The sequence below is a fragment of the Rhinolophus sinicus genome, linkage group LG10, assembly GCF_036562045.2.
Source record: "Rhinolophus sinicus isolate RSC01 linkage group LG10, ASM3656204v1, whole genome shotgun sequence".
NCBI lineage: Eukaryota > Metazoa > Chordata > Mammalia > Chiroptera > Rhinolophidae > Rhinolophus > Rhinolophus sinicus.
Window position 1 is genome coordinate 47244489 of NC_133759.1, and position 14254 is coordinate 47258742.

The window sequence follows — 14254 nt, forward strand, 5'->3', positions numbered from 1 at the left end:
AACGGGCATGTGAACAGCCACCCTGTATAACTCCTCATTTGTGTAAGGCTCTTTACAATTTACAAAGCACTTTTGCATCCATCCATGACAACTTGTGAGGTGAGCAGGGCAGGCAGTGTCATCATACCCATTTCACAGATGGGATGGAGGGTCAGGAACGGGAAACTACTTTCTCAGGGCTACCATGCATCAGCCTCAGAGCCAGGCTGGAACCTGGTGCTCCAGCCCAGAGAGCCCCACTGGGTGTTCCCTTCTCTCTCCCACCGGCCCCAGGAAGGCCACCCCTCCTGATCTGCCAGTACTGGGTACCACGGATCCAGCTTCTCTTCTGCGCTGAGGACCCACGCGTGTTCACGCAGCGTGTGGTCCAGGCCAATGCCCTGCGCAAGAACACAGAGGCACTGCTGCTGTACAACCTCTACGTGGACTGCATGCCCTGCGAGGGCCAGCGGCTCCTCAGTGAGCCGAGCCTGAGCAGGATCAAGCAGCGGGCCATGAGCACGCCCCGGATGCGCAAAGGGCCCTCGTGAGTTCCCTCCATAACCCTCCCCATGCCCAAACACCAGCCTCCAGGAAGCCCTCCTGTGGGGAAGTAGAGCTGCCCAGGGGTCGTGCTCCCTCCACACTTCTCTGTTTGGGGCTGTCTTGCCCACTGTACCATGGACTTGGACCCCAAATAATTTCTGATTCATCTCTAGCTCTCTCATTATCAACATGGACTCATGGATTCTTATTTTATTCAAAGGGTTATAATCTGTTACCACCATTTTTTAATTTTGATGCTCAAATTGTCCCAGATTTGGCCAGGGGGAGCCTCTTCAGACTGATTCCTGTGTCCTTCTGATATGTTCCTATTGTTCTTGGAGCATGTTTTTACTTTCTGGCGCAGCAAAAAGTTCTGGGCTCATCTTGTATTTTCCCAGACCTAGCCCTGAAATCAGTTATGTCTCCAAAGAGTCCTGGTTCCTTTTAGGGGGGAATGGTATTTAGAAGCTGAGATCTTGGCATTAGATGTGCTCATTGCTGCTGGAAAATCATTGCTTTGAGGTGCTTAGACCAGAAAAATCTGGGGGGGGAACATATATATATATTTCTTTTTTTTTTTTTTTTAAGATTTTATTGGGGAAGGGGAACAGGACTTTATTGGGGAACACTGTGCACTTCCAGGCCTTTTTTTTCCAAGTCAAGTTGTTGTCTTTTCAATCTCAGTTGTGGAGGGTGCTGTTCAGCTTTAAGTTGTTGTTCTTTCAGTCTTAGTTGTGGAGGGCACAGCTCAGCTCCAGGTCCAGTTGCCATTGCTAGTTGCAGGGGGCACAGCCCACCATCCCTTGCGGGAGTCGAACCGGCAACCTTGTGGTGGAGAGGATGCGCTCCAACCAACTGAGCCATCTGGGAGCTCAGCGGCAGCTCAGCTCAAGGTGCTGTGTTCAACCTTAGTTGCAGGGGGCGCTGCCCACCATCCCTTGCGGGAGTCGAGGAATTGAACTGGCAACCTTGTGGTTGAGAGCCCACTGGCCCATGTGGGAATCGAACCGGCAGCCTTCGGAGTTAGGAGCATGGAGCTCTAACCGCCTGAGCCACCGGGCTGGCCCTATATATATATATATTTCTGATTTATCCTTTCTGTATTTTTTCTTGCACAAATGAGCAGACACGTGCATATTTTCTTATACCCCCTTCTTTCTTCCGTGAAGAGTAGCACACTATTCTTTTACATTTTGCCTTTTTCACTTACAGTACCCCCAGGAAATCAATCCATATCATATCAGTTCATTGAGATTTCCTTCATTCTTTTTCACAGCTGCATAGTAATGTTATGTGGATGTACCATGCACCGTGGTTTATTCAGCCATTCTCTAATACACAGGCTTTTTGGTGATTTCCAGTATTTTGCAATTACAAACAATGCTATAGTGAATAACCTTGTGCATTTGTATGTTCATATGGATGGAGGTATAGCTGTTGGGTAAATTCTGAGAAGCAGGATTGCTAGGTCAAAAGATAAGTACATACGTAGTTTTGTTAGGTCTGCCAAATTTCCCTCCCTAAGGCTTGTGCCGTTCTGTATGCGTGTGAGCGTGCCTGTTTCCCCACAGCCTTGCCAAGAGTGTGTTGTTATGCTATTTAATTTTTTTGCTGGTCTGGAAGTTAAGTAAGTCTGTAAGTATTGTAAGTGAGGCTGAACGTCTTTTCCATCTTTTCATATGGTTAAGGGCAATTTTTATATCTTTTTGTGACTTAACCTATTCATGTGTTTTGGCCATTTTTTTTCTCTCAGGTGTTTGGACTTCCCCTCCCCCCCCCCCCAATGTTAAGAGTTCTTTATATATTAGGGATATTGGTCCTTTATCTGTGATATACGTTGTGAAAATATTTATGTAAACTGTTTTATTAATCATTTTTTCTATTATATCCAGATTTTGATTCATAATTAGAAAGCTTTCCCCTATATCACAGTTTTCTTCTAATACTTCCAATACTTGTATGGTGTCATGTTTTTGCTTTTTAATTCCTTGATTCATCCTGATGTATAGTATGTGGTATGGATACAGATTTTATCTTTTTCCAAATGGCTAACTAGTATTTATTAAATGTCCATCAGCATTTATTGAAAGCTCCATCTTTGGCCAGCAATTTGAAATGCCACCTTTACCACTTACTAATGTCCATATGTGCTTGGATATAGTCCTGGGCTTTCTGTTCTATTCTCTTGTTCTGTTTGATCTATTTATGCACTTGTACTACATTTTTAATTATAGGTGTTTTGTAGTAGTTCTAATGTCTCACAGGACTAGTCCTCCTTTGTAGCTTTTCCCTTTTAGTGTTTTCCTGGCTATTCTTACATGTTCGTTTGTTTTAATTATTTTTAGAAATTGTGGTAAAGATACATAACATAAAATTTACCATTTTAATCATTTTTAAGCATACATCTCAGTGCCATTAAGTACATTCCATTGTTGTATACCATTATTACCAGCCATCCACAGAACTTTGTTCATCCTCCAAAGTGAACTCTACAATTATTAAACACTAACTCCCCATTCCCCTCTCCCCCTAGCCCCTGGCCACCATTATTCTACTTTCTGTCTATAAATTTGACTACTCTAGGTACCTCACATGAGTAGAATCATACAGTATTTGTCCTTTTGTGACTGGCTTATTTCACTTAGCATAATGTCTTCCAGTTTTATCCCTGTTGTAGCACATCAGAGTTTCCTTCCTTTTTGCTGTTTTTCTTTTCTTTTTTTTTTTTTTTGCTGTATTTTTAAAATTAAATTTATTGTGGTGACAATGGTTAGTAAAATTACATAGGTTTCAAAATTACATAGGTTTCAATTACAATTTCTATAATACATTATCTATATATCACATTGTGTGAAATTTTCTTCCTTTCTGAGGCTGAATAATATTCCATTGTACATATACACCACATTTGCTTATCCATTCATCTGTCAATGGACACTGAGTTGCTTCCATCTCTTGTGAATAATGCTGCTGTGAGCATGAGTGTACAAGTAGCTTTTTGTGTTCCTGCTTTCTATTCTTTTGGGAATATACCCAGAAGTGGAATTGCTAGATCATATGTTAATTCTACTTGTTGTTGAGTTTTTATTTCGTAATCATAAAGTTAATTCTGCAATCCAGCTAGACTTAGAGGGAGATAAGGAAAATGTGGAACCCAAAGAACTGCAGTAAGAGCACAAAGATTATAGGCCATTATGAGCAGATGGGAGAAGGAATGGTTAAGAAAGTTGCTTAAAAAAATTTATTACAATTGTCCACAGTCAGCAATGGCGAGCTTCTTGCTGTCTTGCCATTTCTGGGCCCAACGCGCTCAATAGTTTCCACATTATTCACGCCCTCTGTCACCTCGCCAAAGGCCACATGCTTGCCACCCAAACCACTCAGTCTCGGTGGTGTAGATGAAAAACCGGGAACTGTCTGTGTCAGGTCCATTTTCCATGGACCAGATGCCAGGTCCCATATGCTTCAGGATAAATTCTCATCATCAAATTCCCCCCGTAGATGGGATGCTGCCTGTGCCATTTTGGCATGTAAAGTCACCACCCAGGCACATAAACCCTGGAATAATTTGTGAAAGCAGGAAACTTTATAACCAAATCCTTTCTTCTCATGCTCACAGCACTAAAATGTTCTGCTGTCTTTGGAACTTAGCCTGCAAATAGCTTCAAAGAGACATAGCCCAAGGGCTGGCTCACAGTTGACAGTCATGTCAAAGAACCCTGTGGGTTGACGGTGATGGGGTGGCGTGGGGCAGCTCTGGGTGGCACAGCGGTGTCCGCAAAGCCCTATTTTTAATTTTCTGAGAAACCATCATTCTGTTTTCTATAGCGTCTTTACATTCCCATCAGCAGGGCACAAGGGTCCTAATTTCTCCATATCTTTACCAGCACTTGTTATTTTTTTCTCTTTCTAATAGCTGTCTTAATGGATGTGAAGTGGTATCTCATTGTGCTTTTTATTTGCATTTTTCTCATGATTAGTGACGGTGATCATCTTTTCGTGTGCTTATTAGCCATTGGTATATCCTTCTTTGGAGAAATGTCTATTCAAATCCTTTGCCCATATTTGAATTCAGTTGTTTGTTTTTTGTTGTTGAGTTTTAGAAGTTCTTTATATATTCTTGATCTGGATGTTAATCCCTTCTTAGATACGTGATTTGCAAATATTTTCTCCCATTCCATGGGTTGCCTTTTTATTCTGTTGATAGTGCCCTTTGTGTCACTAGGACACAAAGTTTTTGCTTTTGGTGAAGTCCAATTTGTCAATTTTTTTCTCTTATTGTTTGTGCCTTTGGTGTCATACATAAGAAATTATTGCCAAATCCAATGTCATGAAGCTTTCCTCCATGTGTTCTTTTAAGAGTTTTATAGTTTTAGCTCTCATGCAGATCTTTGATCCATTTTCAGTTAATTTTTTGCATGTGGTATTAGGTAAGGATCCAACTTTATTCTTTTGCGTATGGATATCCAGTTTTCCTAGCACAAAGTGTTGAAAAGACTGTCTTTTCCTCATGGAATGGTCTTTGCATCTTTGTCGAAAATCACTTGACTGTATATGCGAGGATTAATTTCTGGACTCTCTGTTCTGGCCCATTGGTCTATATGTCTGTCTTTATGCCAGTGCCACACTGTTTTGATTACTGTAGCATTTTAGCAAGTTTTGAAATCAGGAAATGTCAGTCTTCCCACATTGTACTTCTTTTTCAAGATTGTTTTGGCTATTTGGGGTCCCTTGAGATTCCATATGAATTTTAGGATGGATTTTTCTATTTCTGCAAAAACCATTGCTGGGATTTTGATAGGGATTTGCATGTTTATTTTCTCATGTGAGCCTTCATATCAACTTGTCTAGCTCTATTTCAAAGACACTTGGTATTTTTATTGGAATTGCATTATACTTTAAAATTACCTTAGGTGTAGCTGATACCTTTAGGATCTTGAATTGTCCTGTCCAAGAACATATTGTCCATTTGTTCATTTACTTCTGTGTCTTTCAGGAGTGCTTTCAAGTTTTTTTCATATAAGTTTTGCATATTTGTTATTAAGTATTTTATGTTCTTTGTGTCTATTATAAAGGGGATTTTCTCTATTATTATGTCTACTGATATCTTTATGCTAATTATATATCCTGTTAGCTAACCGAAATCATTTAATGTTTGAGTTTGTTTTGTTTTATCACTGATTCTCTAGGGTTTTCTAAGTACACATTATCTGTAAATAGAGATAGTTTTACTTATTCTTTACCAATTCTTATTCTTCTAATTACTTTCTGTTATCTAATTACATTTTCTAATACCTCTAGTACAATATTAAATAGCAGGGGAGATGGTAGGTGTCCTTACCTTGTTCCTAGTATTCGTGGAAAGATCTCTAGGGTTTCCCTCTTAAGAAAATGCTCTTTAGAACTTTATTTATTTAGTAACATGCTCATTGACGTCTACTTTCTTAAGTGTTTTTGTCACAGGCATTTTAAGAACCTATGGATATAATCATATGATTTGTCTCCTTAGATATATTAATATGGTGTATTATATTAATTGATTTCCTCATATTGAAACAGCTTTGCATTCCTTTAATAAATCCATCCTGGCCATAGTGTATCATTTTTTTAAAATGTAGTATTAGATTCTGTTGGTTAATATGCTGTTTAGAACTTTTTGCATTGCATATGATGTTGCTGTAATTTTTTTGTACTGTTTTTATCAAGTTTGAAGTAAAGTTATTCTTGTTCCATATAAAGAATTTTGACATTTCCCTTCATTTTCAATACTCTGGAACAATGTATGTTGCATTGGGGTTACCTGGCCACTCCCTTTTGAAACCATTGGTCTGTTTAAGCTTTCTTATTTATAATGAGGTCAATTTCAGTATACTTTTTTCTGTAGAAAATTATCCATGTTATCTAGGTTTTTAAGTATATTTGCATAGAATTTTACAATATGATTTTAAAATTTTCTTCTGTTTCAACGTTGACTTCCCCTTTTCACTTTTTATTTTGTAATTATACTTTCTTCCTTTATTTTTTTTGCTTTATTAAGTTACTTAGTGATTTGTTTTGTTTGTTAATTTAAAAATATATAGGATTTAGACTTATTAATTTGATCTACTGTTTTCTACATCTACCTCATTAATCTCTACTTTTACTTTATTATTTCCTTCTTGTGCCTTCTTTTGACTTATGTTTTGTTATGTTTATAGCTTGTATGTGTGTATTCATGCTAGGAATTTAATTCACTTATTTACATTATTATTGATAAATGTGTTTAAGGCTATGAACTTTCCTCTGATAACTACTTTAAAAATAGACCACAAATTCTGATATGTAGTATTTAAAGTTTTTTTAATTATAAATATTTGGTTTGTATTTTCCATTTCATGAAAGAGTTTAATATAATACAAGATTTTAAGTTTTTTCTTATGGAAAGTTCTTGTTAAATTTTTTTGTTAATAATTTCTAGTTTTATTACATTGAGATCAGTGTTACTTATAGTATTTCTATTTTATAGAACTTGCTGATGTTTTCTTTGTGACCTAATATATAATCAATTTTTGTGAATGTTCCATTTGTACTTGAGGAGAGGTGTGTATTTCTATTATTAGAGTATAAAAGTTTTCATATATACATATATTCCATAAAATCTACCTTATTTATAATGTTGTTTATGTCTTCCATATCCTCACTTTTGTCCACTGAGAGTAGCGTATTGTATTATCATTATGAATAGCAGCTTTTAGCATTAAAAAGTGTCCTTGATCAGGTCTAATGCTTTTGACCTGAATTTTACTTTGTTTGATATCAGAATTATAACCTGCCTTTTTTGTTGTTTCCATTTTCCTGATGCATCTTTGCCCATTCCTCTATTTTTAGCCTTTCTGGATTAGTTTGTTGAAGGTAGGTCTCTTGTTATACACATATAGTTGGGTCTTACATTGGAGTCAAATTAAAAATCTTTTTCTTGTAATAAGTGATATAGCTGATATGTTTGATCTTAATTTTGTCATTATTTCATGTTATAATTATTATGAGTATTATAATACAATGCTGTGTTTCTTTCTCTACATGATGTATTTTCTTTGTTCTTTTACTTTTGAAATTTCTTTTGGTATTTAGGAAGGTTTGTAGCTTCATTTTAGTGTTTTGTTCTTTTTTTCATACTTGTCTCTTTTAGTGGTGCCCATAACTCCCCACTTTCCTATTTAAGCTTTTAATATCTGGCTTGTCAGTTTTTAATGGTATCCTATAACTCCCTTCTAGTTCCTATGCAACAATCTTCAATCCTTTTCTTTCCTCATTTCTTTCTCCTCCCATTTTTAGTTGCTTTTTTCTACTTAATATTTTAACAATATTTTCCACTCTATATTTGTTTTAGTCTTAAATCTGCAATATATATGAAATATGTTAAGTATATCAGTCTCTTTCTGAAGTTTCCCCCACCATCTTGTAAGGGAGGGGGGAAAAGTTCATTTTCCTTACACCCTTCTAGGTTCTTGGCTAGAGCTCTGTAAAAAATAAATAAATAAATAAATAAAAATAAACCACACAGATTAACAAGAGAAAAGCATACACATTTTATTTAATATGTTTTACTTGACATGGGAGACTTCAAAAAGAAATGAAGACCTGAAGAGATTAAACCCAGTGTTTTTATGCTAGGTTTGATGAGAAGTGGAAAGTTGTGGGAACGCATGACAGGACAAAAGGATATGAGCCTGAGGATAATAAACTGGGGAACCCTTAGCAGGACTTTCCTTCAGATTCCTCATGACATCGCCCCATCTTAGAGCCGCGGATGTCTCTTTCTTCCAGGTGTAAGGAGAGCACCTCTCACCAGAGGGTCTTATGACCTCTACAGGAGAAGGTCAGAGGGTCCTTTTTGCACCTGCCATTTTTCAAATTCCTTCAGCTTAAAACATTCAATATGCCAACCTGCCATAATTGGGGGTAGTATGTCCTGACTGCCATAAATCTCTTGGTTGGGTGAAGCTCCTATTCTAGTGGATTCCTCATAAGGGCTCAAGGGTATAGCATTCCTAGAGCTCTTGCATGTTAAAACCTGAAGGACAACCTGACTGGATATAAAATACTTGGTTCATGATTTTATTCCTAGAGTTTTTTGTTTTTGTTTTTTCTGAATGCTGTTCTTTTGTTGCCTTGCTCTGTCGTTGCTTTTGAGAAGTCTGATTCCAGTCTAACTAACATCCCTTACAAGTTGTTTGATTTTTTTGCTTAGAGGCCTTGGGGACTTTTTTTAATCTTTAAAGCCTACTCATTTTAGTAGGGTATGTCTCAGGGTTGATTATTCTGGGTCAGTTTTCCCAAGTACACAAATACATAGATTCAGATATTCTTTTATTTATGGAAGTTTCTCTTGAATTAGTTTGTTTGTTTTTTTAAGATTTTATTTGGGGAGGGGAACAGTGTGTACTTCCAGGTCTTTTTTCCAAGTCAAGTTGTTGTCCTTTCAATCTTAGTTGTGGAGGGTGCCGTTCAGCTTCAAGTTGTTGTCCTTTCAGTCTTAGTTGTGGAGGGCGCAGCTCAGCTCCAGGTCCAGTTCCCGTTTCTAGTTGCAGGGGGCACAGCCCACCATGCCTTGCAGGACTCGAACTGGCAACCTTGTGGTTGAGAGGACACATTCCAACCAACTGAGCCATCCCGGAGCTCAGCTGCAGCTCAGCTCAAGGTGCCAAGTTCAATCTTAGTTGCAGGAGGCGGAGCCCACCATCCCTTGCGGGACTCGAGGAGTTGAACTAGCAACCTTGTGGTTGAGAGCCCACTGGCCCATGTGGGAATCGAACCGGCAGCCTTCAGAGTTAGGAGCATGGAGCTCTAACTGCCTGAGCCACTGGGCCGGCCCCTTGAATTATAATTTTAAATATTAGTTCTGTTCTATTGTTTTGTTTTTCTTCATCAGCAATTCCATTCTATCTTCTATCTATCTAGCTATCTATCTTGCTTCTTTGCTGATTTCTGATTCAACCACACTCTGCTCCTTTTTAGCTCTTTCTTTTTGTCATTTTCATTCTCTTGGTTATATTCCTGCCTTTCTTCCTATACTTTATTACATTTTTATTTGACCCTCTTCTTCAGGGCACCTTGTAATTTGGCCTTCCTTCCTGAGATAATTTTGTTTCTTCCGTTTTTTTCTGAATTCAATCAAATATCTTTTCTTCCTGTTATTTGCCTATTTCTGTATTTTATTTCTTATTCAAGGTGTTTTTTCATATGCCCAAATACTTGTTTTAAGATATTTAGCTCAGTTTGAAGTGTTGTGTAAGTTTTCTTCTTTGTCTTTGTTTCTTTTTTGAAGGTGAGACTTTTCACTAGTTAAGATGTTCTTTTCTTTTTTTTAATAAATTTTACTGGGGAATATTGGGGGACAGTGTGTTTCTCCAGGGCCCATAAGCTCCAAGTAGTTGCCCTTCAATCTAGTTATGGAGGATGCAGCTCAGCTCCAAGTCCAGTGCCATTTTCAATCTTTGATTGCAGGGGCACAGCCCACCATCCCATGTGGGAATTGAACCGGCAACGTTGTTGTTGAGAGCTTGCGCTCTAACCAACTGAGCCATCCGGCTGCCCCAAGATGTTCTCTTTTTATTTTTATAGTAGCTTTTATTCCTAGAGGGGTTTTTTGTTTTTGTTTTTGTCTTTTTATAAATGTAGTTTACTTTCACTTATTAATTTCAAGGATTTGGGATGGTTTACAAGATTCTTAGTTCAAGGATGCCCTCTTCTGTTAGTGTAGCAAACTAGTTTTCTTTTTTTAATGGATGGCTCCGTTGGAGCGCCCGCACGTGTTTTGGGAAGAAGAGTGTGTGTCCTCCAAGTTTTTTGTTCTCTCTTGTCTTTCAGGACTCTGATTTTCATTTTTACTTCTTTTTCCATCACCCTCCAATCTCTAAAGAACTCCTCTTTTTCCTTTTATCTTCCCCCTCGTAAGTCATACCTTTCAAAGAATGCTACCTCGAATGCATGCACGTCAGTCCCTTCCTTGTAGAAAGTGCTCTGATTTGCCAGGACTTTTATTAAGTATTTTTGCAGTTGGGGTGGACTTTCTTTTTCTGGCAGGATTTTAGATAAATCTTAGGGCTACTGCCACTCCCCTCTTGGCAAAGTTTTTCTCAGTCTGCCCTTGTTCTCCATGAAGCATGTAGTAAGGGTGTGAGCAGTAGCTCACTGGGAGTTGATATTTATTTTTCTACTTAAAGATAATGTGAAGTTTGGACATTCTTTTTATTCTAATCATGCTAAAGCTATGGGTTTTGGTAGTGTCATTTGTTCTTGTTTTTCTTTTTTTTTCTTTTTTGAGAGTGTGCTGGGAGAGTTGAATTGATGTGGGCACCTTTACCTCATCCAGAATTCTATTTCTTGCATTTTCGATTATTTAGAATATTTTGGCTGTATGTAACAAAGATACTGGGCTCAGATTGGCTAAGACAGTAGGGAAATGCACCGTTTTACCTGTGACAAGAAATCTGACGCAGGAAGTCCCAGGCTTGGTACGTCAGGGCTTGGTATGTTTCCAGTGTATGCTGGCTTCGTCCTGGAGCAGGATGGCAGCAGCGGTCTCAGAAGCACAGGTCCTGGGTCCATTGAGTCCTGCCGTAGATCAGATTCCCTAGAAGCAAAGTCTGATTTGGGAATTCCTGCATAAGTGATTTATTGATGAAGTCCCCTCAGGAGAAATCTGTAAGGGAGTGAAGACGGCAGGATATGGTAGAGGAAGCAGCTAGGCAAAAATGTGAATTTAGGAGACATCTAGCCTCTGATCTCATGGGGAACTCTGGAGCATAAGTGACACCACAGCATTTGTCCTGAGGGAGACAGGACAAGGGAGCTTAATTTTATATCTTTGCATTGATCTTTGGAGGAAGCAGCACTTGAGCTGAGCCTGCTGGTCTGGGAAGCAGAGAAGCACAGAAAGAGAACCACAGGCCACAGACTGAGTGAAGGATACCCTTGGAAAAGAGGAAGGCTCCTGGATGGCCTGGGCCACCTCCTGCCAGAGACTTCACTGCTGGTTACATGGGGCTCTGAGCCATGGACATGCTTTTTCATTTCTTTATGTGTGTACTCAACACCTGTGTACTGGGAATCCTTCGAATACCAGGCCCTGTGCAAGGCTGTGCAGAAATGACCATGAGCTGGACACAGCCCCATGTACACACTGTCCCTCACCCTGTGCTTACTGACCAGCGGGGACCAGGAGTCTTGAGACAGGGGAAGCACTTTGGGAGCATAAATGGGGCTGGCCCTCATCTAGAGAGGGCAAAATATGCCCAGGGCAGAAACCCCAAGGGAGGAGCTGAGCTGGTCAGGTGGAGTAGGCACGGGGTCAGTCAGGTGTGGCTGCCAGAGGCTCTGAGGCGAGTGAGAGCTCAGTGCCTACAGGAACTCCAGGGGCTGCCTGTGGCTGTACTGTGGGGGCAGGGAAAGTGGTCTGAGAGGAAGGTGGGGGTCAGAGCCAGATAGAAGGGCCTCTTGGGTCCTAGAAGGTGGTTTGGCTTTATCCTAGGATCCAGGAAACCCAGAGATGGTTTTTAAGACGGAGAAGGACATAAGCAGATTTGAGTTTTGTGAGGAGTGGATTGGAATGGGCAAGGGTGGGAGTTAGGGAACCAAGCAGAGGATGGCCTGCACTAGATGACATTGAGAAGTGAGAAGCAAACTTGGCAGAGTCAGGGACTGATATGAGGGGTTAGGGTGGCGTGAAAGAGGCTGGGGACAGGTGATGGAGGTCAGTGGCCAGAGTCCGGGTGGGAGGTGGGCCCATGAATCCAGAGGGGAAACCTCAAACTCATGTGCCCAGGCACATGCCAGAGCAGAGCCTGGGCCCCAGCCAGACCGCAGCGTTGGGCTGCCAGGGTGTGTGGAGCCTCCCGACTCCCCTCTTTCTGCTCCCCACGGACAGGGTTCTGGAGCACCTCAGCAATCTCTCCAGAGAAGTGAACCTGGAGTACGAACGCAGCATGAACAAGATCAACTTTGACCAAATTGTCTCCTCCAAGCCCCAAACGTTCTCCTATGTGACCCTTCCTAAAAAGGAGGAGGAGAAGGTGCCCAAGCAAGGTGAGGGTGTTGGGCAAAGGAGGCCTAATGGCCACCCACCTAGCCAGAGCCCCTCCTGCCCCATCTGTAAATCTGACACTCACCTGCGCCTACCTATCCTGTCTCCAGCATTCATCCCCGCCTTTCGCCAACTGCCTGGAGACCTGGGGATGGGGGTGGGGATGGTAGATGAAGGTTGTTTTTAAAAATAGTAGTCTGAGTAGTGCAGAAGTCGCAAGGTAAACGTGTGCTAGGAAAGCGGTTGTTCAGAAGTGGATGAAGACGGGCTCTGATTGTCTGACCTAGGGACATATGGCCCTTTCTGCCTCCAGTAGCAAGAGTGGAATGGCACTGCTGTAGCCCCATTGAGTTGGTGGCATACCGAGTCTCAGAACAGGATGCCAGGTTCCCAAGCTCTGTTTGCTTTGACCTTTCGATCCCTGCTAATTTCGTTTTCTGGACCCAGTTCCATGTCTGTGAAGTGCCCAGGAAGCTGGGTCAGGCACGAACAGTGGGTGTTCCGAGGGCCCTGGTGCCCATATCTTCCCCTCTTGGTGTCCAGGGCAGGCCCCAGATGGGCTTCAGGGCTTGTGTGCAGAGTAGGTGGGAGTGGATGGGGAGAGGGTCCCCAGTTCTCACCCACTTCAAAGGGGTCTCTGACCCAGAGGGGCCTGGAGGAAATTCATTTACTCACCCCAGAATGGGCACATCATTGTGAGGCCTTAGCGCTACTCTGACAGGCTATCGGAAAAGAGGGGTTCTGGGGGCAGTGTGTCTCTTCCAGAGAGGAGGCAGGACTTGTGTCCCTCCATCGACACCCTGTAGATCTGTCCTGACTCCTGGTGTGTCCCAGGCTGGTCTGACACTGGCCCTTGCCCCCCTCCAATCCCCCCGCCACAGGTCTGGTGCGTGTCCCCAAGTACCCCTTCCAGGAGCAGAAGGAAAACTTCACCTTCGTGTCCCTGCTTACACGGCCAGAGGTCATCACAGCCCTCAGCAAGGTGCGGGCCGAGTGCAACAAGGTGACCGCCATGTCCCTGTTCCACTCGACCCTCTCTAAGTACAGCCGCCTGGAAGAGTTCGAGCAGATCCAGACACAGTCCTTCTCCCAGGTGCGTGGGCATCCAGGGCATAGAGCAGTGGCATGCAGGCCAGCGCCTTGGAGGTGACAGGTGCAGACCCGTCACTCCTGGGGAAGCCTGGGGGCGATCGCCAGCAATGAGGCTATGAGCCCCTCTGCTCTCCTTAAAACTAGGCCTCTCCTCTTCTTAGACCTGTGGGAGGCTGGGGTGGGGGGGACACCAAGCGGGGTGACTCACCTTAGAGGGAAAAGGAGAACCAGTTACTTTCCATCCCAACCCTGGTGACCTCTGAAGCAGAACCTTTGTCATGGAAAGGGGAGTGGGGACCCCTTGGACCCCTGTATCTACCTGAGGATTGGGATGTGAGAGAGAAGGGGTACAAACTCACAGGAGACAGCTGCCAGATGGCCTAGGAGAAAAGCTCCTTCTCTGCCTCTCTCTCTGCTCCACCTTGTGTTTCTCTCTCCCCCATTCCTATTGTCTCTGTCTCTCTCTCCCTTGGTTGGAGGGAAAGCCCTGCTTCTGCCTCCCCTCCCTCCCTCCTTCGCCCAGCAGCCCTGGTTGGCAGGGCCTGGCGGTACGTATGGGGCTGGTCACCATAG

At 41.9% G+C, this 14254-nt stretch overlaps 1 protein-coding gene across 2 annotated transcripts in view; it reads left to right on the top strand.

Moving 5' to 3' along the window:
- Positions 1–14254, top strand: part of DNAH1 (dynein axonemal heavy chain 1) — a 75156-nt gene that overhangs the window by 11725 nt on the left and 49177 nt on the right. For both annotated transcript variants that reach the window (XM_074313060.1, XM_074313059.1), the window contains exons 8-10: positions 274–526; positions 12434–12591; positions 13471–13682. In XM_074313060.1, coding sequence (XP_074169161.1) covers positions 274–526; positions 12434–12591; positions 13471–13682 — 623 coding nt within the window. The remainder of the gene's footprint in view (positions 1–273; positions 527–12433; positions 12592–13470; positions 13683–14254) is intronic.